The sequence below is a fragment of the Sander vitreus genome, chromosome 19 (assembly GCF_031162955.1).
Source record: "Sander vitreus isolate 19-12246 chromosome 19, sanVit1, whole genome shotgun sequence".
Taxonomy (NCBI): domain Eukaryota; kingdom Metazoa; phylum Chordata; class Actinopteri; order Perciformes; family Percidae; genus Sander; species Sander vitreus.
In genome coordinates this window covers 12743575-12771181 of record NC_135873.1, presented here as the reverse complement: position 1 = coordinate 12771181, position 27607 = coordinate 12743575, and the positions used below count along the sequence as shown (strand labels likewise).

The 27607-nt window shown below is 40.9% G+C and overlaps 1 protein-coding gene across 15 annotated transcripts in view; it reads left to right on the top strand.

Annotated features, from left to right (window-relative positions):
• mark2b (MAP/microtubule affinity-regulating kinase 2b) overlaps positions 1-27607 on the top strand; it is a 56325-nt gene continuing 28718 nt past the window's right edge. For 10 of the 15 annotated variants that reach the window (XM_078275683.1, XM_078275691.1, XM_078275689.1 and 7 more), the window contains exons 1-4: positions 1-1218; positions 24600-24767; positions 25817-25870; positions 27529-27577. In XM_078275683.1, coding sequence (XP_078131809.1) covers positions 1168-1218; positions 24600-24767; positions 25817-25870; positions 27529-27577 — 322 coding nt within the window. In that variant the 5' untranslated portion in view covers positions 1-1167. The remainder of the gene's footprint in view (positions 1219-24599; positions 24768-25816; positions 25871-27528; positions 27578-27607) is intronic. The other 5 variants (XM_078275694.1, XM_078275685.1, XM_078275680.1 and 2 more) reach the window with 1 other exon arrangement.

Genomic DNA, 27607 nt, shown 5'->3' with positions numbered 1-27607 from the left:
GCAGCCATGTTGCCGCGAGCTTGTTCCGGTATCAGGGCAGGATCGTGCGCATAGACTGCAATCGGGCGCAGCTCTTCGGCTCTCTCCCCCTGTCGCCCGTGACACGCACCTCCTTAACAAGAAAACTCCCGTTTACCGATAATGGATTTTACAACTTGATAAATCTTTCTTCCGTCGGCTGGTCTTGGGGATAATAGCAGTCGGTGTACCGACGGGACAAACACTGCAGTGCAGCACTGTTGGACGACCTTATTCCAATCACGCAGCACAAGGAAGAGCGCCGGTGATTTCCGTGGATTTTGAGTTTTGCGGGTTGCTCTGTGGCCGCAGGAGGATCAGCAAACTAGCGAGCTTGCTTCGAAAAAACACAGAATTAGCTACATGGGCTAATACTGGCTAGCGCAACAGATTAATTCGTGTTTTTCACCTGCCATGTGACAATTTTACATGGTGCTGCTTTTATTTTAGGGTACCCTACCCTGGATATCTCGCTGGGAACATTTTGAATTGTTTTGTGTGAGTTAAAAAGGTCGAGACTTCGCCGGGAATAACTTTGGCCTGAAAGTTTTGTAGACCCCGGACCTGGTTTCAAACCTGAAAGGAAACATCTGTGCCATTAAAAAAAAGAAGAGAAACAGGCGTCGACACTGCGTTATTAAAGTCAGACGTTAGTTAGCAACCTTACAGGTTAGCATGCTAGCCACCTAATTGAACCTTGTCTTTTTCAATACCATTGCCACAACTTTTCTTCAAGCTAACCCAAGTAGCTAGCTGGCCAAAACGCCCGAGCATCAGGTTGGTAACTCACTGGTCACCATCGACACTGATAAATGCTAATTGGGAACTGGATGTTTTCACACAAAGACCGAAGCTAAAGAAGACATTTAGCTTTTTCCTGTTTTATGCTTGTTGACAAACATGGGACGTACGGTTGCTGCTAGCTAGTTTCTAGCTAGCTGGCTAACTCGGCTAGCCGCTGATGTGGGATTCAACTTGTTGATTCACGGGCTATCTGTCGTGCTGCTAGCTGGCTAGCACTGGACATCTGGAACTGGATTTTTCCTCTACCATAAGCTAGCCAGATTTTAAATGCACAAAAGACACTAAAGAATCGTTTTTTGTTTCACTGTTCCTTTCCCCTTTTTGGCAACTTCAAGTCTTTCAAAAATGTCAACAAGGACCCCACTGGTGCAAGTCATTGAAACTTCGACCGGGCAGGTAAGAATCTAAGATAATGCTCCAATTTAATGGTATAGTTGATATTTACCCATAAATCTACCTTAGTGTGAAATTCGTATCTGCTGTGGTGAGAGGCCCTGTTTGGCCTTCCACAGTCTCTGGTTGTCTCTTTGCTTTTTCTCTGTTGTCTTTGCCACACAGCAGTGATTCACCAGCTTGCCTACGCACTCGCACTGGATTTCCTACTCTTTGCAGAGTAAAGAATACATTTAGGTTTATGTTTAGTCTGTGTGTTAGGGCATGTCCTCCTACTTGACTTTTCAGTACTTTGACCTGTTGCAATACAGACAACCCTGTTAGTTCCACGTGAATGCTATAGAGTTGACAATACAGAAGCCCAGCATCAGCGAATCAGCCCTATGCATTATTATTTCACCATAGTACATGTGTGACAAGTGTTCTTATGCACCCTTTTCCATTGGAAACGATGATAATCCATTGTAAAGTGTCAAAACAATCAAGTGGGGTTTGAGAAATTCCCTTTTCTTCAGAGAGAAGACGGTTGACTTTTGTTGGAGGCTTGATTCGAAATGTGTTCTTATTTTAATATACAACATTGATTTGCGACTTATTTAGTGCAAATTTTCCTCTAGTGTTGGTCTCTTGAAAGAAACAGTTGTATTGTGTTTGTGCAGGACAATCTTGACATGGGAACCTTCCGTATATCACAAAGCTGTTAAGTACTTGCTGGTTGTTCTTGCCAAAAAGAAGAAGAATTGGTGTCTGTGTGATAAAAGAAAACAGGCTTTCAAAGTTTTTGGTGGTAGTGCAAACTTGTAATAAACTAGATGGATCGTTCATTGATTGTTAAATAAATTGTACATAAATCCTGGAGCAGATGTAGATTTAAATTGAGAGGTATTGTTAAAGTTGTCTCCCAGATGTTAAATTGGAATTGTCATTTCTGGGTGCAGGTGATTGAAGGCACTCCCGGACAATAAATCTACTGACCCTTATGCAGAGGCCAGAGGGCTTCTAAACACACCATAGATACCATACCATTAATACATGTATCGCAATTACAAATGATTTTGAGAGCTGGAGATTAAAAAAGTGCACGTTTCCATTCAGTTGAGTAGAGAACCACTCTGGTAGTGTGCTTAAATATGTAAAAGACAAAGAAACCCCATGGCTGTGCTCTGTAAATCATTAGAAGGCCGGAACAAAGCCCTAGCTTCCAGGACACAATCTGTCTTTATCTTGTCGACAGTTTTATCTGGTGATTTATTGTAATTAAGCTGCACACACTCGCATGAAAACCATTAATGTTAAAAAAATAAAATAAACTCTTATTGCCATTGGATAGAAACATTTGTGTGTCTACATGTTGACAGAGTAGCCAGTGGATGATGTCAGCATGTGTGTGGAGCTAAACCCATTTCTATATTTGGGTTGCTTGAGCATCTATAGGTATATGAATGTAGCTGTGCCGAGAATTTGGCGTGATGGATTGTTTTGGCAGTTGGTCAGTAGCTTTGAGTGTAGCAACATAAATAGAGCAAATGTACACATGAAAAAAAACATTTGTTATAACCTACAAGAATTCATAAAATGTGGCTATTAAATAAATATAACATCATAAATAAGGGGAGCATTATTAAATGTTTCTGTCCCAAGAGCTGCACCCTCTGTCAAACAGTTTTCTCCCTGAAACATTGAAAGCCCAACCCAGGTGTGTGAACTGCAGCTGCACAGCCAACCAGACTCCAGAGCTGCTCTTAACAGCCAATAGGGAAACCTCTTTGTGTTGGAGACTCTAAGGTTCAAAGATTTTGTCTGTCTTGGCGTCTTGTACAAATAAATTGCTGACAGAAGATGTCTGTTGATACCATGATCTCACAGCGTGTGTGTGCTGGCTTGTCTCACACGGTGGATCACTGGTTCCCTTACAGTTAATAGGAAAGCAGATTGACAGCCAGACTGCTGTGTAGGCAAATAAGTACACACATACATATTCTTACATGGCGACACCCTTACAGAGGTCAGAAACAATACAGTTCATTGGATGTCTTTGACTTTAGCACCCTCAAACACACACACACACACACACACACACACACACACACACACACACACACACACACAGCCTCTCTATATCCAGGTTAATGTCATAGTTGAAGTTGGGTGTGTTTTGAACATAATTATATAACACACACTTGTACACACACATGAGTATTAACCTTCAGTTTCGTTGTACACTCAGGCTTGGAAGAGGACAAAACCAAAGTGCAGTATTTTGGTGATTAATAACCTTCAAATGGAACTTCCTGTTATGCCCGGTTAGTGTACCCTTTAGTGACGTGCCTGTACCAATGCAGCCTCCTGTGTTGTTTTTGCTGTAGTGGTATAGTTGGTCTGAATGCACCCATACTCATCCTACAGCACCTAGTGAGGATTTAGGGGTGTAAGAAAAACGTTTGGGGTCATGGCAAGTCCTTAATTGGGTTTGTAGGCAAAAGGCCATGGATACTCCCACACAAACCCAGTCTGTTTTTAGATGCCATGTATAGAAAGCCTTTGGTGTCGGGTCTCAAGATACAGGACAAAATGGCAATGGACATGAAGTCGGGTTGAGTGTTGACATGACTGTCTCTGTTCCCATCAGAGATGTATATTTTGATTGGATTAGTCAGTGTGTCGCTAGGTAAAAACAAATATTCTCTTAATATCCTGACCTTGTATCAGCAAAAAGACTGCTTGACTGGAATGAAAACATTTTTTATCTTAATAGTTCACGCCTAATGGTGAATTACTTGACTTGGATGGAAAGTTTGCAAGTTCTTTTTACACATGACTGGCAAACTAAGCTGTTAATGGTTATAAAAGTCTGGAGGGCTGTGTTGTAAAAGCTACTGAGCTACCATCCTGTCATCATAAACGACCGTTGTAGGGATGGGCATCAATAGAATTTTATCAAACAGTTATTGATAACTTTTTTGCAGGGTTAAGTTAAATTGTTTCCTGTGTATATAATGTAGGAGGAGCAATTGCTACAGATGTCTGTGTTACCTAAAGATCGATAGCAGTACCATTTGTCCAGGAGCTTATCAATATTTCGGTCTGAAACCGGCACCACTTTAGTACAGGTTCTCAATACCCATCCCTAGTAGTTGGGCACATATCACGAGAGAGCTGTCAAATGTAGTGAAGTGACTTGTGACATCTTTCTGACGGTGTGAAATGGCAGATATGTTGAGTGGCTCTGATCTGACATGTTGCCACACAAGGTTTGGTAGTGGCTGTTAGTTTGAGGAACTTATTTGGACATCACACTCATTATCAGTGTTACCCCAGTTCAACCTTGACTAGCCGGAATTTGAACACAATACACATCAGGTTTATTAAAATGACAAAGCGGAATGTATTTTGTCTTGGAAACTACTTGATATTAAAATTGCAGTAAATTAGTCTAAAATGGTGTTCCGCATGACTTGTGTTACATGTTTGCTGTAGGTTTGCACTCTTTGTCCACTTCCCCAGACATGATCAGTTGATTGTCTGTCTGATTTCCTGTTTTACAATGTTCCCTCTCTATTCTCTGAGCCATGTCTTCTGAAAAGACAGACTAATGCAGCCAGAAATACTGGTCTGCCTCTTCAATTGTTACTTCATCCTCCATTTCATTGTTTGGGTAGTTGCACACTAGCTGAGCAAGCTGGATCCTCCCCACATGGGAGTGTGATGGACTTGAACGATTCATTTGTCCAAGTTATATTTCCTCATTGCAGAAGTCATGTAGAGTTTACCCAAGGTTTATTTATTAAAGACCCTCCATCCCGAAGGAAATAAAACAAGGAACAAGTAAATAAAGTATAAATCACAAGATGGCCCATATGAAGGTGTATAAAGTTCCCACAAAAACTTTAAAAAAAACAGTAAAAAGAAAAGCCTACTTAGTCCCTTTTACCTTACCAGGATGGCTGAGTGTGCAGTCTTTTTTTAAATCCAAATTAATGACCGTGATGTAATTCTGCCTAAGAGTATAAACTTACTGTCGCTGAGCATTGTCACGCCTGTACGCTACTTTATCAAGCAGGGAAAGTGGGGATAAAATCTGAGGGATTTCATACATGCAGCTGACAGAAGTAAAACGCAGACTCCTCAACATTCTCAATTAAAAACTTAAAAGTAAAACCCGGGAACTTAAAGCTGCCCTGTACAGTTATCTTTCAAACAACAAAAATTATGTTTACATTTAGTGTTTCTAATCCTGTATTGTTCACATCCATAATTGCTTGCTAGCAGTCTTTTTGACACATCACATTAATCAATAGGATAGTGTAAAACAAACTGTAAAATATGTAGTCTGGCTCAACGGAAGTACATTTCCAGGATAAAGCCTGACATCCGGCGGATGCCTCATGTTATCTCCTTACCTACGCTCTCCGTCTCTGCAAGATTGGGAATGATTGAGATTTCTCTTGGCACAGCTACCAGAAGACTTATAACTTTCAGACAGGTTGCTCATGTCACATTTACGTCTTCGAGCTCAGTTGGAGGCTGCGCAGTAACGCTCAGCCATCACTGGAAAAGTGCTTCTAATTAGAGATGGCCCGATACCATTTTTTGCTTCCCGATTCCGATACCTGAACTTGTGTATCGGCCGATACCGAGTACCGATCCGATACCAGTGTGTCATATATTTTATTATGTTTTAACAACTGTATACTACTATCCCTGTATGGATGTGGTATTATTTCTATCTTTGTTATCGGTCAGGCTCAGGTTAAACTCTTTGTGAAACATGAACAATGAACACCACAGAACTTTCTTTTATTCTGCAGTTTGACAGTCAGTTGTAACGGAAAAAAACATAAAGTACTTTAACGTAGATTTTCTTTAGGGCTTTATTACATGGTATCGGATCGGTGCATAAACTCCAGTACTTCCCGATAGCAGCGTTTTAGGCAGTATCGGAGCCGATACTGGTATCGGTATCGGAACATCTCTACTTCTAATATCCTTCACTGGTCTCCGTCCAAAGCAACGGGATCTGTTGGTCCATTATGTTAATTGGCTACCGGACGACCGGACGTGACATGGGGGCGTGGCAGCATCGACGATTCCATTTTTTTTATTCGAAATTCGAGATTGTGACTTAATTTCGGTCGATTTTAAATCAAAATCGTGGCACCCTTACAAAGTACGCACGGCAATACACTGGTAAGAGCACATTATGTTTACCCATGTATCCAGCTAATTTAAATACCTCACGTCACTGTATTGTAACAGTTTACTTCATTTAATATTGTATGTGGCATTTTCTTTTGTGGGGTGAAAATGTTCCACCAAAACAAGGTCCATCCCGAGACCATTTTGCAGAGCCACCATCGCTGTGTCCAGAGCTTAGCGCCGCCCAAGACGATTGTCATTGGTTTAAAGAAATGCACATGTTTTTAATAGGTTTTGCAGATTTTGTGATGCATTTCCCCCCATTTTTGGAATGCAGGATTTAATTGTTGGCCTGGAGAGATTTCAGGGACAATATTCATATGTTTTCTTTAAGTCAAAATTATATAGTAAAAATTCCTTTGCCCTAGTTTCCCCGTCTATTCTGGTTTGACCTTTGTGACCTGCACTACAACAGTGACGGTTGCAGATTTAAAATGCTTAGAATGTCAAGCACCAAAAGACAAAGCAAACGCAGTATTGGAAATATGAGTGTAGCTGAGCATAGTTTGATGTATTCTTCCTGACACCTTGGGAGTGTGAAAGCCTGGTAGAGAATCTCCCAGCAAGCTGTTGAGCTGGAAATTCAATATAGAAGAGAGAGAAACACTGTGGTGGTGAAGATGTTTTGATATTCTAGCGTTCACCTTTTTGCTTTTCCTTATTCATGCTCCCTTTGAATGAGTCATCTTGCAAGCAATCTATAGCACACACACACACACACACACACACACACACACACACACACACACACACACACACACATGTTGCAGTTACGCCCAGGAAACCATAAATTATGCCTCTCTCCTTACCAGACCAGTCACTAGGCAGATGAACAGAAAGACGAAGCTAGCCAGGGCCCTAGCAACAGAGAACCTGCCACAAACACACACTCATACACACCGAGTAGATCACACACTCCATCCTTCACATTTTTTCTTGCCGGCACAGACACACACACTAGCAGTTCCTCATTTTTTCCCTGCACTCAGACACATTGGTTAGTTGTTAAATGGATCGGAATTACGTTTAGATTTAATGAGTTCTGTTAGTCATTTATATCTGGACATCCGGTGGACACTTAAATATAGGGCAAGCAGGTACTACCTAGGTGTTTAACCAACAATGCTGTGTGTGTGTGTGTGTGTGTGTGTGTGTGTGTGTGTGTGTGTGTTGGATTTCTTAAGTGAGCAGGGTAAAACGGGCCTTTCCAGTTGAACCGAGTGGTAGGTGTGGCAGCTAACTGTAGACCTGTGATTTGAAGGGCTTGACATCATTCAGGTGAAGGCGTGTGGATTTTTCTTTCTTACTGCTTTAATGTAATTCAAGCTTCCTGTTTAGTCATCTGATTAGGGCCAGGACGATTCGTCGACGTAATTGATTAAGTAAATGCGTTGACACAAATAATTTGCTTTTTGAACTTGCTCTGTTTACTTAAGTCTTTATTTTTGTATTCCTCCTGAAAGTGACTTTATTTTGTTGTTGGATTGATAGCCTACATCTGGCTTCAGGTTTCACCACAAATTAATTTTACTTGAACAGTGCAGTGTTAAACAATTTTAATAAATAGAGATTTGAACCTTATTGAAATTTGTTTTGTGTAAATTGTTAATAATTGAGCAATGGGGAAATAATCGCTAGTTGAAAAATGTATCGTTAGATTAATCGTTTAAAAAATAATCGTTTGGGACAGCCCTACATCTGATGTCAGTCTACTATAAATACTTGGATTTCTTCCTGTGATCAAAGGTGTGCGTTTTGATTTCTAGTAAAGGTTAAATGAATGTTTAAGATGATATGGTTGATTTGTCAAAGATTTAATCAAGTACAACCCATGCTGCAGTTTTTTTTTAGATTGAGATAGAGAGAAAAAAAAGAGTAAATATAAAACTGGCGTATTGGCAATAGGGCAGGACCCTAATATTCGACTATTAGAATATATATATATATATATAGTGTGTGTGTGTGTGTGTATATATATATATATATATATATATATTTTTAGGTAGGTATTAGATTTTCAATTTTGGGATTTGAATATCGTTTTGTCCCCCAATACAGTAAAATAACAGAATCCCTAATTAATGCCTTTAATTAAACCGATGCATGTTGCAGCACACAGCAGCGGTCTTTCTCCCTTTTGATCTTTTTGTTTCACCCACCAAGCGCAGGTCTTTAAACACACACACACACACACACACACACACACATACACACACACACACACACACACACATACACACATCTGGCCGGTGCGCAGCAGAGGTAAGTGCAGTGAAGTTGGCAGTTCGCTAACTTGTTGCTCTTGCGACCAATATTAGCTGCTCTGTTTCAACAGTGTTAAAAATGTGTATGCAGGCTGAAAATCAGTGGGATTACACTACGAGCTAAAAAAAAAGAAAAAAAAAAGAGGCTAATTTATACGGAATAAACGCATCCTGCAGCGCTATGCTGTCCATCTCAGCTATGGAGGGAGAAATGTCTGGCTGGTGTGACAAGATCTTGTCCCACGAGATCTCGCGAAATTAAAACGTTATTTCTCGTCGAGGCTAAAAGTTGTCTCGTGATATTACGCAAGTGCAGAATTACGCCGGTACTACAGAGGACTAATTCATGTTAAATCAATCGGTGCTAAATTTTGGTACCTGAGAGCAAGCTTCTGTCTTTTCTGCATGTTTCGCAGAGAGCGGGGCTCATTTCCGACGCACGCACGCACGCACGCACGCACACACACACACACACACACACACACACACACACACACAGGAGGTGCCTTGCAGACGGAGCGAAAGTTACATTGCCTCTACAGTTTGTTCAAGTTACAGTAAGACACAGCAATGCCGGTAAAGCGGACACAAGTGTGGTTACAGCTTTAAAAACTTTACGCAGGTGGCCGGGTTAGCTCAGTTGGTAGAGCAGGCACACGTATATGGAGGTGTATATCTCGACGCAGAAGGTCCAGGGTTTGAGTCCGACCTGAGACGATTTCCTGCATGTCATTCCCCTCTCTCTCCCCTTTCATATCTATCTGTTCTTTCCATTAAAGGCTGGAATGCCCCAAAAAAATCTTAAAAAAAAAAAAAAACTTCACGCAGACTGCGTTTGTTGCAATATAATATAATGGCGAGATCGCAGTGCAGTTAATGTTACACTTCTGAGACAGACAGGCACCACGGTGTGGTAATGAAGGAGACGCTGTGCGTTACGACACTGGCGCAGCACTTGAGCTAACGTTAGCTTTGTAGAGATTGTAGGATGTCCCAAACTGAATAAATACTTTACATTTAGGCTATTTTTAACATAGCGCCATGTCACTGACTCACCAGCACAGCTGATGTGATCCAAAAACTCCAGAGCGAAAGATAAAGTGCTTAATATAAATATTTTGAAGAGCTGTGCTTTTTTTCTTTTTCTTTTCATGAATTAAAATGTTTCAAAAAAAGTTTTTGATTCAACTCTGGATTGTTGCAGTGGTCTTTGTTTCATGCGAGGTGGCCCAAATCTGCTATAAAACACTGCAGGAAACCCTGTACCCATAGATGCATGTATTCATCACCTTTTCATATCAGCCACCCTTTGGAAGCTACATAGATCTGTTTGTTCTGGTGGCTCCCATGCATTGCTCACACCCACTCACTCACACAGAGTTGCATAGCAGCAAAACAAGGGAAAGCAAGAAAGTGCTGTGCAGCGTGTCCCAACTGTGACAGCAACAGAGCAAACAAGAGCTCTGAGTTGATTGGACACACACACACACACACACACACACACACACACACACGCATGCATAAACGCACAAATATAAAATACTTTGGAGGTTAGGGTAATCCAGTTAAGGAGAACACACACACGACACTACATTCACAGCAAACTGAGACTCGGCGTGACACCATCTTGCTAAAGTAAGGGGTCCCTCACAAAGTGTGTGTGTGCGTGCGTGCGTGCGTGTGTGTGTGCACGCGCACAAACTCTCGATATTGCCTGCTAGGCGACAAAGGAGCTAGTGAGCAGGAAATTGACTAAATTATGTAGAGGTGCAACGATTAATCGATTAGTTGTAAACTATTAAATTAATCGCCAACTATTTTGATAATTGATTAATCGTTTGAGTCGTTTTTTTTATTAAAAAACATAAGATTTCTCTTGATTCCAGCTTGTTAAATGTGAATATCTTCTAGTTTCTTCTCTTCTCTGTGACAGTAAACTGAATATCTTTGAGTTTTGGACAAAGACATTTGATGACGTCATCTTAGGCTTTGGGAAACACTGATCCACATTTTTCACCATGTTTTGACCTTTTTATAGATCAAACAACTAATCGATTAATCGAGAAACTAATCGACAGCTTAACTGCCTATGAAAATAATCGTTAGTTGCAGCCCTAAAATGGGAACATGCAAGTCACTAATATTTAATGATTTTTCAGTCTTGCACTGCATTGAGGCTTGAGCCAGGACACCTGAAAGCACGCATCAGCACTACAACTGAAAAGCAGTTCAGTTTTGAGTCTATAGTTACTGGTGGCAGACAGTCATAATAATAATAATTTTATTTCCATCCTACATTTATACAAAACTCTATACACCCTGGTCCTGTTTAACTGGCTTTCCATTATGAACGGAATCAGAAGAACTGTCAAACAGGTTCAGTTAGGGCTGTAACTAACAACTATTGTGATAGATTCTGTCTATTATTACCTTGATTACGTATAAAAAGATAAATTGTATTTATAGCATTTTATAAAATAAAAAATATTCCTCGTCTTCTTGTACAATGCTTTTTTTTATTATTTAGTTACATGTAACTCAATACATACCATGTTTTAGTTAATTGCTGATTTAAAAAAAACGAGCACAGACAAGGCCACTACATTTAAAGAAGTGAAATTAAATAAATTATGCAGCCATACACTGAGAATAAATAGGAAATGTAACGTTAACCATAGACCATTTCACCTTTTTAAACCTTAACATTCTAATTGTGCCTCAGTTTGTTTCCTGTTGCAGCCTAAATAACCTATACACATAAAGCTGTGACTGTATACACTGCAACCACCATCTGATTTGATCAGATACTGCTCAAGTTTCTGTTGTACGAAAAAGGATTCACTTTAGACAATGGCATAAAATATTACAAAAAACTCTGTAACGTTACATTATAGTCCAGTGTGTCTCTCTCCGACCTCTTTTCAGTGAATTAGGGTTAGCTTAATCTGCTGTCTCCATCAGCTTTGTGTCCGTTTTGATGGATTAATTAAAGTAAAAACGTAACGTACAGAAATCCGTCCATAATCCGTTTTGTGATGGATCAAAGTAGCCGGGCTCAATCAAGCGTTACCTCTAAAGTAGCGTTTTATGGGGCGTTAGCTTTATCAAGGTTAGCTTTATTAGGAGCCTGGCAGCAGTGATCAGCACACAGTGGAGAGAAAACAGATGGAAGGTATTTCTCTCCGTTACGTTTGTTTTTAAATCAACCTGTTATCGTGCATTTGTCCATCAAAACGGACACAAATCTGGAGACTACAGATTTAGCTAATGCTAATTATCTGAAATTAGGTCGGAGAGAACGTGGATGATGATGATGACAGATGAGGATAGACCCAACTAATCGATGATGAAATTCGTTGGCGACTATTTTTAGAATCAATTTTAATAGATTATTATCGTTTATAATAGATTGAAACAATTAGATGTTGCAGCTCAGGTGCAGATACATTTCTATCAGGCATTTGGCAGCTTTTCTTAAACTTGTGTCCTTTTTATCTCCCTCTCATTAGAGCGGTTGTTTCACATGAGTCCTCTCAAAGTTATTGCCTATTAGGGAGGTTTTAATTAGCTAGTAGTTCCGGTTAGAAGCTGTAGTTGCAGCTGTAATTAGTGTTTATATGTGAGAGCAACTATATAACGATATAGCAAGTAAAATGTGGTAATTAAGATGAGGACAACTTAGAAGATGCTTCTGTGTTAAGTTGGATCTTTTGACCATTGTCAGATATGACCCTGTATGGAAATATTAGGATCTCCCACACTACATGCTCCCATTTAAGGACAAACTAACTTTTTTTTTTTATTTTCTGGAAACCCATCTTGCCAATAAAGATGAGTATACATAGAAACATAAACATATGAAAAGCAGAGTAGGGAAAAAAAAACGTGGCTGGGAGGAGGGAGGGAGCAAGAGAAAATGAAGGAAAGATGAAAGCGTTACAAACCAACATCGAGATAGGTGGGCAGGATTCAGCAAGCGACAAATCTCCATGGCAACACAGCCATCACGACTGTGTGTGTGTGTGTGTGTCCGTCCTCCCGCCTACAAATTCCAGTATAATGCAGCAGCTTTTGTATGTGGTTGCATTATGTATTTAAGACCCCGTTTGTTATGAACTAGTTTGTTCTTCATATAGCGTTGGTTGGTAGAAATGGAGGAGAAATATCTTCTTTAAATGTTGGATTGAGTTTGAGGATTAAATATGGATTAAATAGATCAAAGTATTTTCTCATTAAGTATATATATATATATATTTTCTACGAATCGATTTTGATATTTTGCAGTAGTAGGTAGAGCTTTAATTGCGATTTGAATGTGAATCAATTTTTTTTCCACACCCCTAAAATATATATCTGTAGGACAAATGGTGGTCTGTGTGTGTGTGTGTCAGTCCAGCATTTGTCCTACATAGGGCCATCTATGTTATACTGCTATTAGAGCTGGGCAATATATCGATATTGTGATATGAGACTAGATATTGTCTTAGATTTTGGATATTGTAATATGGCATAAGTGTTGTCTTTTCCTGGTTTTAAAGGCTGCACTACAGTAGAGTGATGTCATTTTCTGAACTTACCAGACTGTTGTAACGGTTCTATTATTTGCCTTTACCCACTTAGTCATTATATCTACATTACTGATGATTATTAATCAAAAATCTCATTGTGTAGATTTTTTATTGAAAGCACCAATAGTCAACCCTACAATATCGTTGCAGTATCGATTTTGAGGTATTTGGTCAAAAATATCGTGATATTTGATTTTCTCCATATCGCCCAGCCCTAACTGCTATACAGTTTACCATGCCCAACAACACATAAATATAAATAATGAAATTTCCACCAGTAAATCTTACACTACACCAAGTAACGCACCAGTGGAACAGCAGTGCTGCTGCCAGTGAGTTTTATGGGGCAGAAAAGTAAAGCTTAAGAGGTGTTTTCTTACCAGTATTATCACCCTTTCAGTCAAGTTAAGCCCATTTGGACAGGATTAATTAACAAGATGAAATGAGACAAGTGTAGTTAACGAGAATCATGCTCTCATTAACTGCGCACAAATTTCCAGCAAATTACAGCGGGTGGTTTGTTGTAGACAACACATTCCCCAGCTGATGACATGTCAAGTTAGTAATATGAAGGCAGCCTACAGGCCCGACAGTAAGCTTACATGTTTGCTGACATTACAGTAGCTCTTTTAATGATCTCTGGCTCTGGCTGTCCTACAGCAACATTTAGGACTGCGTGTCAGTGTAAACGGGTTGCCAAAACCTCCACAGTGTCGTGCAGGGATCTGATTAAATTCAATAACAGCGCTGTGAAAAAAAAATCATCTTAAAACACAAGGTGTTTATCTGAAAGTGACCTTAATTATTGGGGGACCAATCAAAACAGGTATTTAGGGTTATAATTAATGCTATTACTGCCATGTTAAAATGACCTAGCCTCCTAAAGAGAGAACGGTTTTCTTTTTTTTAATTATTATATATATTTTGATATTAACCACCATCTTTATTTGGCACAATTAACTTGTTAATCAGTTGTGCCCAACTCACCCCTCAATGGCCATCTGTGGGGAAAACATTGCGCGTACAATGTAAGATCAAATGGGCGATCAGTCTGCAAGTGTTGAGACCTCTAGTTTAACCTCATAAATTGGTTTGCAGCTTGTTACTCATCAATTTAATTAAGTTTGATGTGGTTTTTCCCCAGTGTTATAATTGTCTGTCTTCAGCCATTACTTCACTTCTCAATCTGAAATGCACAGGTACAGTGCAGTGCAACGTTAAATGCCAGCGTTGTGCAGAGCCCTTCCTCTGATTCTACAGTAGCAAACTTCAGTTGTCCTCGGGACAGGAAGGGGCAGAGAAGGTAATTATTTGAAAAGGGAACAGTGTGATTACATTTAATTGTTAAAAGCAGGTTGTGATGTGGTATTTAACAAAAACGATCTGCATAAACAGCTTTTAATAATAGCTGCCAACAAGACATCATTTTGTTGGTTGCCAGAGTTAGCAGGAAAGTCTGCATATTTTAATTGTGTCTATTTGGAGTACTAATGGGTCTGTGTAATTATACCCCATATTATATGAATTAAAAGCACATAAAAATGGTTTGATATTCTTTACACAGCATTTTTTACAAATGATTTTGTTTGTTTCTTTCTTCCCTCTTGTGTTTCCCAGTAAAAGCAAGGGCCTAAGCCTCCAACAAACTAAGGTCCAAGAAACTGAACAATGTAAACAAGTGTTATTTTTTTCACTTCAGAATAAGGTCTTGTAAGGTGAGGCAGTCTACTCAGTAGGTTGAAAAACAGGGAGAATAGTCTGGAAGGCTGATCAGATTATAGTTGATAATTGATCAACGTGATCTGGTGTCGCAGTAAGCAGGGCTGAAGAGAGCATTTTGTTTTTCACAATGTCGTAAATGGTGGTGATTCAGCTTAGCCTGGTTTGTCATGTTCATTTTCCAAAGCGTGTGTTTTTAAGCTCCTCAGCTATATTACCACCACTTTGCCTTCCAACTGTTGATGACATTTTTGCCTATGTTTGCCTATCTTGCATTTGGGTTGAGCTGTCTCTTGATAGTAGTGTGCTGCACACACTTTATGTGCGTCTCCCTAAGGGGCCCCGTTCTGAACCGTACTGTTTATAATTCCATCTGGTTGTATCTGAGTGGCTTCCTCCAAGAACTCAGATTAGTAAAGGTCAGTGATAATGAGGATCGAGTCAAAACACAACCAGTACTGGCTTGGATTAACATTACTGCTTTGTGTGTGTGGTCAACGGCACATGCTTGTGTTTGCAGTGTGGCAGTAAATGGCTCTCAGCTGCAAATTGTGTGTGTGTGTGTGTGTGTGAACGACAATGTCTGCACCCCCATCTGACAGGAAAGTTTTGTAGATTATAATCTAGTTTTATGGCATATTTTTATTAAACATAAATAACCAGTTCTACATGATCTCCTGGATGGATTTATTCGCAAAGGCCCTTAAGAAATTAAATCCTTTACACACATTACTGTGTTATACGCTGATTTATAAATCCCCTTTCCCATTGGACAGAAACCCACTAGGACCCACTAACAACTGGCTTTTGTCTTTAGTGGGAAAGGGAACAATCAGCATTCATTCCTTGTGACAAATGACTCTGTAGTCACAGATATTTATCAGCTCCAGCTATGATCGGCAGTGATGGAAACATGACACCCAGGTGGACACGCTAATATGCGCCTCTTTTCCAGTGCAATGCTATGCTATGTCAGCCATAAATTCTCTGAACAAGCAGCTCTTAAACAGATTTCCAAATTAGTGAAAAAAAAACATGAAAGGCAGACTCGTCAACTGGCAATGGCAAAGGAGTCTATCGCCTATTAGATGCGGGATTTCCTGCATTAAACAAACCGGCACGCTCTAATTTTGGTTAAAGGTGGTGTAAGTGAGGTGCCACTTCAGTAATAGCAGCTTATCTACTTCTGCCTACAACCCGGATTTTTCAAAAGAGTACACCTGCTGGCCAACCAAACCAAAAAGTGTAACTGGAAGTAGTTAAAGTGCCTATATTTAGAAAAAAAAACACTTTTTCTGTGATTTGGGGTGTTATTTTGTGTCTCTGGTGCTTCCACACACATACAAACTCGGAAAAAAAACATCCATGCTGTTTTGAGTGAGATACGGTTTCTGAATGTGTCCTGCCTTCAGTCTCCGGATGAGCTGGTCAAAATCGGCAGGGCTTTCTACGTCAGTAGCCAAAACAAAGGGGCTTACCGTAGCATGCTAGCTCGTTCTCAATGCAAAACACTACTACAACGCACACTTGTTCACCATAATCTACAAAAGAACTATTTACATGTCCCTGTTCTGCAGGTATTCCACACAAAGTTGGAAGTGTGCCCTCATTTAGAAGAAGTCTCCCGGCTAATCCTGCCTTGTACTACCAAAGTTGTAGAAACAAAAAGCTAGATGATGTGAGCTTTACCTAGCTACTGAGCATGTGCGACTGTCAACAAAGATGTTACAACAGTGAGGGGTCTCACTCTGTAGCTAAAACAGAAACTTGAACCGATGGTGAAAAGAAGAGCTGCAGCAATGTGCAGCACAACAAAAATATAGTGTTTTTTGATAATGAAACCATGTAAACCTATTCTGAAAATACAATTATGATCATGAAAATGAGCATAATATGGGCACTTTAACAATGTCTAGATTGGTTACATGTATGTATCTTTGAGCTGTGTGTTTCCAATTTACTATCTCCACTCCTTCAACAAGAGGTCCCTTCATCTGGCGTGAAAGTCAATAACAAACCCTGAGTTTCAGTGAGTACTCAACTCAGTATTTACCTGACAGCCTTGGTGAATATGTCAAATTTGATTTCACTGGAATCTAAAGTTAGTATATTCTTTGCTAAACTTTGTATGTTGGCAGTTTTCAGTTAGTATTCATTCATGAGTCACACAAAGCATCAGAGAGTAATGTGAGAACAAAACAATGATGTCACTTATTGTCCTCCAACACATCTATAATTATAACGTGTGTGTGTGTGTGTTGGGGGTAGGGGGGGTTTTGCCTAGCCGGCAGCTGCCCAAAAAATGAAGGAAGAATCAGAAGACAAAAATAGTCGGACATGAAAGGAGAGAAGAAGGACTAAAGAGTTGGAGACTGTGGAAGAGGGAAAGAACTCAGAGTTAACAAGCTTTAACTTTAGCTTTATACAATGGTTCCAATATAATGTCAGTAGATTACTAAATTAAAAGTTAAGCCTGCTGACTCGGTCAAGTTTGTACATGTTACTTGGTGAAACGAGGAATTTCAGAACTATTTGTCTTAGTTTTATAAAATAAACTTGTAGAGCATAATCCAAAATTCAATTGTCCCATATTAACCTCATTATCTCCTACATTTGCAGTTTTCACTGCAGACATTCATAAAGCTATACTCTATGGTGTTTTTTGTGCTTTGTGTTTCAGTTATGAGTATACATTTATGTAAATGTCCCCCCTTTTTTTTTTGATAGTGTCCGCTTTCTTTTTTAACATTTAGTTGATCCGTTTTTTTTTTTTTTTAAATGAAGTCTCGGTCGGCAGATACCCGGAAAATGTGCGTCTTCATTGGTCATGCATTTGTTGAGGAGCCTTGATAAGGTTACACCTGTGTGGTTGGACGGTTTTGTTGTCAGAGTGATGGGCAGCTAGAGAAGTCCTTTGGATAGTTGTTGTGTCTTCAAACATTCAGTCAGGTTATCCCTCAAAAGCAATGTATACATCTCAAGTTGTGTCTTATAGTTCCTTAGGCTGATCTTTGCCTGCCATTATCAGCACTTACCCAAATCAGTGTGTCCGTTATCTGGTAATTTAATTCTTTTTTTTTACCGGGAACATCTGTTGAAGTCTGACATATTTAAAGCTCTCCGATTTATAATGTCCGGTGAAAATAAGTGTATGACGCCTCTCTGTATGTAGTCCCCACTCTGTCTCACTCAATGCCACCATCTGGTTGGTTAGACCCCACGTGTAATAGCCTATCAACAACACCACTAAAGGCTGCTGTGCCTCTGACGGCCTAAGCTGCTCCGGTTAGCGTGCAAAGCTGTGTTTCGAAAGTAAGGTACGCTGAAGTAGTTACTAGATCCATCACTCCATCCATATTCGTCTGCTTATCTGGGGTCGGGTCGCGGGGGCAGCAGCTCCAGCAGGGGACCGCAAACGACCCTTTCCCGAGCCACATTAACCAGCTCTGACTGGGGGATCCCGAGGCGTTCCCAGGCCAGGTTTGAGATATAATCCCTCCACCTAGTCCTGGGTCTTCTCCGAGGCCTCCTCCCAGTTGGACATGCCTGGAACACCTCCCTAGGGAGGCGGCCAGGGGGCATCCTTACCAGATGCCCAAACCACCTCAACTGGCTCCTTTCGACGCAAAGGAGTAGCGGCTCCGACCTCCTCGCGGATGACTGAGCTTCTCACCCTATCTCTAAGGGAGACACCAGCCACCCTCCTGAGGAAACCCATTTCGGCCACTTGTATCCTGGATCTCGTTCTTTCGGTCATGAAGGCTGGATCATGACCGAAAGAACGAGATCCAGGATACAAGTGGCCGAAATGGGTTTCACATAGGTGAGGGTAGGAACGAAAAAATTGACCGGTAGATCGAGAGCTTTGCCTTCTGGTTCATATCCTGCCCATAAATATTACAAACAGGATTGGTGATAAAGCTCAGCCCTGGCGGAGGCCAACCCTCACCTGAAACGAGTCCGACTTACTGCCGAGAACCCGGACACAGCTCTCACTTTGGTCATACACAGATTGGATGGCCCTGAGAAGGGACCCCCTCACCCCATACTCCCACAGTATCTCCCCGGGGACCCGGTCATACGCCTTTTCCAGATCCACAAAATGCATGTAGACCGGTTGGGCATACTCCCAGGCTCCCTCCAGGATCCTTGCGAGAGTAAAGAGCTGGTCCGTTGTTCCATGACTAGGACGGAATCCGCATTGTTCCTTTTCAACCCGAGGTTCGACTATCGACCGAACCCTCCTTTCCAGCACCTTGGAGTAGACTTTACCAGGGAGGATGAGAAGTGTGATACCCCTGTAATTAGCACACACCCTCTGGTCCCCCTTTTTAAACAGGGGAACCACCACCCCTGTCTGCCACTCCTTAGGTACTGTCCCAAACTTCCACGCAATGATGAAGAGGCGTGTCAACCAAGACAGCCCCTCCACACCCAGAGCTTTCAGCATTTCTGGACGGATCTCTGAAAGTCTGTCGGACATGGGCCTCCTCCAGACGTTCCCAATTTACCCGCACTACCCGTTTGGGCTTACCAGGTCTGTCCAGAGTCTTCCCCCAGCCCCTGACCCAACTCACCACCAGATGGTGATCGGTTGACAGATCTGCTCCTCTCTTCACCCGAGTGTCCAAAACATACGGCCTCAGATCAGATAAACGATTATAAAATCGATCATTGACCTTTGGCCTATTAGTACGAGAACTGCAAGGAGAGGAAGAGGGAGTGAGGCAGCGCCTGGACGTCGGTGAGAGATGTGATCCGCAACCAGATTATCATAGTTTATAAAAATGCACTTCATTGAGAATGCAGACGTTTCATACACCAAACGTGATCTATATAACGCAGACCTGCTGATGTGCATTCAACCTGCCTTGTACCAGTTCAGAGACTCCAGTCTGCAGTGTAGTTCATATACTTAACTGATAAACCAGGTTATCGTATCACATCTTTACATCTACACTTCGGTCAGCACGCTAACCGGAATTTCTCTCATGTGTCCAGTACAATGAAATCTCCCAGGACAACAGAAACCCTGACCCAAATCACAGAATGATTTAAGACTTTAAAGGCGGTACATTAATATTGTCTTAGTCAGCATTGCAAACCAATTTACTCTGAGAAATCAGGTTATGCAGGAAACGGACAATGCCTTTTTAAATCCATTGTTGTAACTTTTCAGCCGGACTGTGTCCAAATTTTACAAATAATTTGTCCAGCCTGGAGGAGGCCTTGGGGAAGACCCAGGACTAGGTGGAGGGATTATATCTCCAACCTGGCCTGGGAACGCCTCGGGATCCCCCAGTCGGAGCTGTTTAATGTGGCTCGGGAAAGGGAAGTTTGGGGTCCCCTGCTGGAGCTGCTACCCCCGCGACCCAATACCGGATAAGCGGACGAAGTGGAAACACTTATTTAGTAGAGGTGTGACGAGATCTCGTCCCATGAGATCTTGCGATATTAAAACGTTACGATGTTTCTCCTTTCCGAGGTTAAAAGTTGTCTCGCGATATCGCTACACAAGTGCAGAATTACATCGGTACTACCGAGGACCAGTTCACGTTAAATGTATCTGTGCCAAATTTCAGTACATGAGAGTCTCTGTCCTCTCTGCATGTTTTACAGAGCGAGGGGCTCAGCTCTCTCACGCGCAGAGGTGCGGTGCAGACGGATTGAAAGTTACGTTGCCTCTGCAGTTTGTTCAAGTCACAGTGAGACACAGCAATGCCGGTAAAGCAGACACAAGTGTGGTTACAGTTTTCAAAACTTCACGCAGACAGCGTTTGCGGCAATATAATGGTGAGATTGCCGTGCAGTTAATGTTACACTTCCGAGACAGACAGGCACCACAGTGTTCTCTATGCCTTGGTTACTGACTGACAGGCACAAGACTAAAGCATTCATATGCCCTGGTGAAGGTTGTAGGGCAAGGCAACTTTATTTCTGAAGCACCTTTCAGGAACAAGGCAATTTGAAGTGCTTTACATAAAACATTAAAGATCAATTAAAAACGGTCATGAAAATAAAATAGGCTAAATAGAATAAGATACAAATACAAGAATAAAAGTTACAGTGCAGTGTAAGAAATTAATAATTTTTTGATTAATAGGTTTGGGAGGAGAGAGGGATGCCACAGTTATTAAGTCTGAAGAGGTTAGTTATACAGGAGAGAAGCCATATGAGTTTGTGGCAAAACTTTTCACAGTGCTCATTTTTCATTTTGTGAATTTCCAGTCATATTTTATCATTTAAGTTTTCTTTAAAATAGTGTTAAAGTCTCGTCTTGTTCTCGTGAACACAATCTCATGTCTCGTGAGCTGAACTGAGTGTCTCGTCACACCCCTATTATTAAGACTTCTAGAGGCTACTTTGTATCTGCTTTAATTTGGTCAGACTATAAATAAAAAGGTTTTTAAAATGAGGACACATTGCTGCAAGTTATGACCTTTACTTTTGTTCACGAGCTCTTCTTTTTCCTCTGACTTTCCCTCTCTCAAGTCTTTGTCATGAACATAAGTACATGTCCAAACAATGGTTAGTACAGACATAATTTGAAATTGGGAACAATTTGATGTTTGGAAAAAAGTAATAAATTGCAATATATCTCAGAATATTGCAATATGTTTAAAATCGCAATAATATCGTATCGTGACATAAGTATTGTGATGATATTGTATTGTGAGGCCTCTGGTGATTCCCACCCATAATGGTTAGGTGTATACATTGCCAAGAAATCAACTTTCTCCAGAAGAAATCTTAGGTTTAAGAAATAGGGCTACTGCAAAAAATGACAGTAACCTGGTTATTTATGGGCATAAACGCACCAAGGGAAAGGGACATCCTTTCCATTTATTACAGCAGTTCACTAGCATTAATCCTCTACCATCAGAAGTAAGGACTATACCTAAGCATCTTCAGAGTTAGGCCTGTATACTTGCATATCTTCTTCCACACCTTTTTACTTGCATCAAAACAAATGCCTTATCGCTTTCTAAAAGCTCTTTGGAAACCCAAATGTTTTGTTGAGGGTGAACTTTTAACTCCAGGCGCTATTTTGGACCGCAGTACTCTCTAGCGAGATCAATTTTAAGCTGAGCGAGTGACAGAGGGAGTTAGATCACATAGACTTCTCTGAGGACTGACCTAGAAATCAGCTTTGTATGATCAGATTGGGTCTCATTGTCTGGAATAGTGTCCACGTATGACATATTGTCTGTCTTCCCCCCCAATCCAAAAATAAAAATCATTTACTCCCCCCACCTCACACAAGGCCACATAAGGACCTTCCCCTGTCCTCCGGGTTTAATGCAACGGTCATTAGTTTTTAATCCAGGTTCCCCTGCTTGTGTTAAAGCTTAATCTGGCCTATTACACTTTGTGCAGGTCTGCACTTTCAGCATGAGTATGTGGGTCGGGGGCGGGTGGATGGGACGCAGACATTAGATCATACCATCTGGAGCAAGAAACGCACAAACACAATGAAGTAATCATGGCTATCCTTTTTTCCCATGGCCCATGATATAGGGCTGGAGGGAGGAAGATGTTGATAAAGATGTGGTCTCTGTGGGTAATTTGGGATATAAAGCGAGCCTCTAATTTGTTCAAGCTAGAGAGAGAGATAATTAGGTGAATAAAACGACTTGTCGGAAACAAGAGAAAGAGATGATTAGTGCGAACCTCTTCGCTCCACACCAACAGTGTGAATTTCACTGGACCGTCTCTCTCGTTGGTGTCAAATCTCCGAGAGGTGTGTGTGTGTGTATGTGTGTGTGTATGTGTGTGTGTGATTTATGCCGCTGTGTGCATGTCTGTATACACCAGTGTGTATTCTTGTATCTGTGCGCTGGTGTTTGTGTCACAGCACCACATGTGTTTGCGTCTCGTCACCCTGGAGCCAGTAGTCCTCTCCTCTGACCCTGATCCCTGTCACCTGTCCGCTCAGATCACACACACACACACACACACACACACACACACACACACACACACACACACACACACACACACACACACAATTGCTGTGACCCTTTCCTGGAGTTGAAACCCAATAGCAGTTGCCAAACATGCAAAACTTGTGTGTATGACTCGAAAGACCTACTGTCTGCTGTAAGATGAACGGAAGCAATTTCACTCCATACCACCATATGAAGAGACTATTAAAATAACTTGATACACTACTGGCCTTGGGGTTCAGAGTAAAGTCACATAGGCACAGTCAAGGAACCAGGGGTAAAATACTATTTTATATCTGGATTTGTCTGAAGCCTAATATGAATGAATGTTGTGTGTGGGCCATGACTGGCTGCAGTGTGAAACATTAACCATAGTAAACCAGTGACAATAGGAAAATCAAGACATTGTCCCAGCATCTTTACTTTGACCCAAAACGGAACAGAACCACTGTTATCAGTGTTTACATGGTTTCAGTGTATGGCAGTGGCTCTCTCTGACATGTGCTCATACCCTAATATTAAGTGATATAATGGTACAGCAAAGGAATGCTATAAAATTGTCACTAGGAAATGTTAGAAACAGCGAAACAAATACAATCCATCATCATAAGTGGTAGTAAGAGGTTTAAGTACAAGTTAAATAAGACAGAACATGGGAGAAAATTGCAGTTTTTTACTCAACTTTACCCAAATTGTACACCACTTACACCAGTGCTTTTCTTCTCCCCAGCTATTCACAGCTTTCTGTGCATAAAGCAGTGGACTGGTTTGTTTTCCCCAAAATGGTGTTTATGGCAAATAAGCCTATAGTTTAGATTACAATAACAGCTTTAGATTGATTTTAAAAGCTTTAGAGTAATAAAGATTCTTGACCTTTATTTGCTTTAACAAAGTCCAACCCACTTGTGTTTTATTTAGTTGTTTAAATCTCTCCAGGAACCTGGGAAACCCTGATCCACATTGGCTGTCCCTTCCAAGTCTCCATCTTAATCCTGCTACCAGATTAGAATGCAAATTTTGAAACACCCTACTAGCTTTAGCTCTGTAGACCAATTCTCTGCTGACCGTAATCCATAAAAAAAAGGGCACGTGGGCCAGTAAATCTGGAATAGCATACCTGAATACAGTAGACTTTGACAGCACTTGCACATTAAAAAACTTGTTAGTGCATTTTAAACCTACATAAATATGTCAAAAAGTGTTGTAATGAAGTCATATGATCATATCATATTTAGGACTGACCTGAATGCTTTGAAGATGTAGTGCCACAGCATTTGAAGTTCAAACTAAAAATTGTGTTTGTTGCTTCAATAGCATTGAGGTGTCTCTAAGAGGCAGCCACGTTGACGAGGCGTGTATTGAGTGTCCCAACCTCATTTTTTTCTTAAAGCATAATATTAATGTGTTTTTTTGTTAATCGTATCACTTATGCGGATTAACGAAACTCCACTCTTCTAAGAGATAAATGTCTCTCAACTCCTGAAATGTAAAATGGTGTCAGTGGCACTAAACATGAAATGGATATGAAATCAATTAAGGAATAGATAAGGTTTTAACAAAGTGTTTAGGACAGCTGATAGCACTTTTCTTTTGTTTTTGCTCCGTCACATAATTACTGTCACTTTCTATTACTTTCTGCCTACAAGTCATCATGTCCTCCAATGCTTACATATCGCCTTCTCTCTTCTCAGGAGACTAAGTCATCCGGTCGCTCCAGCATGCCGCGATGTCGGAACTCCGTTGCCACGACCACAACAGATGACCAGCCGCACATTGGTAACTATCGGTTGCTAAAAACCATTGGCAAAGGCAACTTCGCCAAGGTCAAACTGGCACGACACGTACTCACCGGAAAAGAGGTAGGCATGCGCCCCCGCACAAACACACACACACACACACACACACACACACACACATGTTTAGACTAAACGTTAATCTTCCTTCCCGGTTGCTGATGATAGGGGAGGGTTCACGCTGTGATGCACAGTAGGTCTGATCTGATCCTGGGCTTGCATGGCTTTGGAGACTGTACATCTGCTGCAGGAGATTAGATCGCCGTTGTCAGCTTGAATAGAGAAGCCTAAATGTCTCTGGCTTACTGTAAATTCCAGATGTGATGTAATGTAGTGGTCTGTCTCTTTAAGGGGAAAGCTGTGTCTGCAGTGAGCCCATGCTGGGGTCTGTCTAAGGCCCACTCTTGGTCTGTGTGTGAGAGAGCAAGAGAGAGGGGTGGGCGGGCTCTTGTCAATGTGTGACAGCTCTGTGCCTGACACCCTGATAACACTCAATGTGACACACACACACACACACACACAATGAAAACAAGGGAGAGTCAGAAGGTATGAAATAGTCAGACATACAAGCACAACCAGAACGAGGAGTGAAAGAAAGGAGTTAGTTGACAGTAAAAGACGAATATGGGAGAAAGAAGTACACCTCCCTTTCTGTGTCCTTGTTGAGACATAATTCTTTGTTTCCCTCGCCTTTCTCTTCATGTCCTCTTTTCTCTTGTTCCGTTTCATCCCCTTTTTTCTACATCTCTCACTTTGAATCTCTCCCATCTGTCTCTTTCTCTATTTTTATTCTCCTCCCCTTATTTCTCTTTCTCCTTTGCTGTGTTTTATCTCTCTCTCTCTTCGTCTCTCTTGTTGCTGTCCACTGTTGGATTATGAACTATAGACCTCATTACGGCACGAGAATAAACCATGCTTCAGCTTTGTGTGTGTGTTCCTGTCTGTATACTGTCCTGTTATGCAACTGTTGCCTGCTGTGATTGTGTTGTATAACTTAATTATTCAAGATTGTGTGACTGTGCAGGTTTATTTGAGCGAGATGCGTCAAACCCACTGCAGCAAGTGTAATTATTTAGTTAATATAAGTGTAATAATACATGTTGTTTTGCTTCTAGGTGGCTGTAAAGATCATTGATAAGACACAGCTCAACTCCTCCAGTTTGCAGAAGGTGGGTCTCTTTCATTCTCACACACACATACAGGCACAAAATCCAAACCTCAGTCCTTCTTATCCAATTTTCTCAGAAGTCATTTTTAAGTCACTCTTCCTGCCCCATGTGTCTTTCCCTTTTGCTCTTCCTTTCTTTTGCTCTCTCTCTCTCTCTCTCTCTCTCTCTCTCTCTCTCTCTCTCTCTCTCTCTCTCTCTCTCTGAAGTGGTCTAGTTTTTGGAGAGAGTTTTAATTACAGGAAACAAGCTGCAATTACTTCTTTTGATCGTGGCAGGGTGGGGTCTGTCCACTTACACGCACACTCTCTAACCATGTATGCTTGCATACTCAACACACAAACACACACACACACACACACACACACACACACACACACACAGCATTGAATACATACTAAATGCAGATACACAGAGCACATGGCAAGAAAATGTTAAGACATGACAAAGACACTGACAGGGCCAACACATAAATCCAGTGATAAATGCTAACACTCAGACACACTCACAAGATGCATGCAAACGCAAATCCATGTGCACTAGGACCAGAATTGTCAGGATATTATCCCCTTTCAACGTAAGTCAAGAGTCCCTTTTAACCTTTTTAGATCACATCCCCAGTCATTTCAGTCAGTCTTTTCAAATATATCCCAAAAGATTAAAAAAAATCAATTTCTTTGTATTTTTATGTAAAAATCAATCAAAATCCAATTGTGTTTTTTTCCTGTAAAAAAAAAAAAAAAAGTGTGCTAACGTAAGCTAGTACCAACTAATTTCAACCAATGATATGACATCTACCTGTCAATCAATCTGTAACTGTTGCAGGCACAGAGCTACATCCATACTACAGATTCATTAGCTAGCAACAGCAGTGACAGTGGTTGTGAGGGTTCTTGGAAGTGCGTCCTGCTGTAACTTTGTATGCTGCAACTGAAGCGAACAATACGCTGTCTTTGAAACAACTATGAAAAGAAACAATCAAACCTTTTTTTTGTTTTAAATCCGAATTAATGAAATCAATAATTCCTTGTCGGTCACGCAGGGCGGGGGGTCCGATTGGCGGGACAGGCTGCCCCCCAATATAATGGTGGAAGAAACACATGTTGAAGTTATGTCTTATAAAGTTGGTTGCATTACTTTGAAGGATAGCAGATGTTCTGTCGGTCTACAGTGTGTCTCTCGGATAATTTGCCAGTAAGCCTAGTTGGACCTTATCTGCTGAGTCAGAGGAAAAAAAACGCCTCTTCATGCCTTAACCACAGAAACAGACTGGATGGCACTGAGCTGGACTTGAAGTATTACTTTGTTTGCACTGCTTAGAGTTATCATGTCAGACTTACAAGCAGCTGAGGGAATTGTTTGTTTAACTCTGAAATCCTAAATTGTGCCAGACATTGGATTTGAAATTTTTTTTTTTCCTACTAGTAGTTTGACCCACGTGTTCATAAACAGGAAGTAAATGTTTGGGTTTTTAAGTGTAATTTTACCTGACTAGAAATATTGACACTGGTGTCTTTGCAATGACACAAATAAGATTGCAACTTTGATGAACACATGCATGCCAAATCAATAGATAGTAATTTGCACATGAACATGTAGAATATAAATGTAACTCACAACAACACACACATTCACACTGATATTCTGATTTTCTTTCGCAGCTCTTCCGGGAGGTGAGGATTATGAAGATGTTGAATCACCCCAACATAGGTGAGTCACACTGAAACACCATCGTCACTC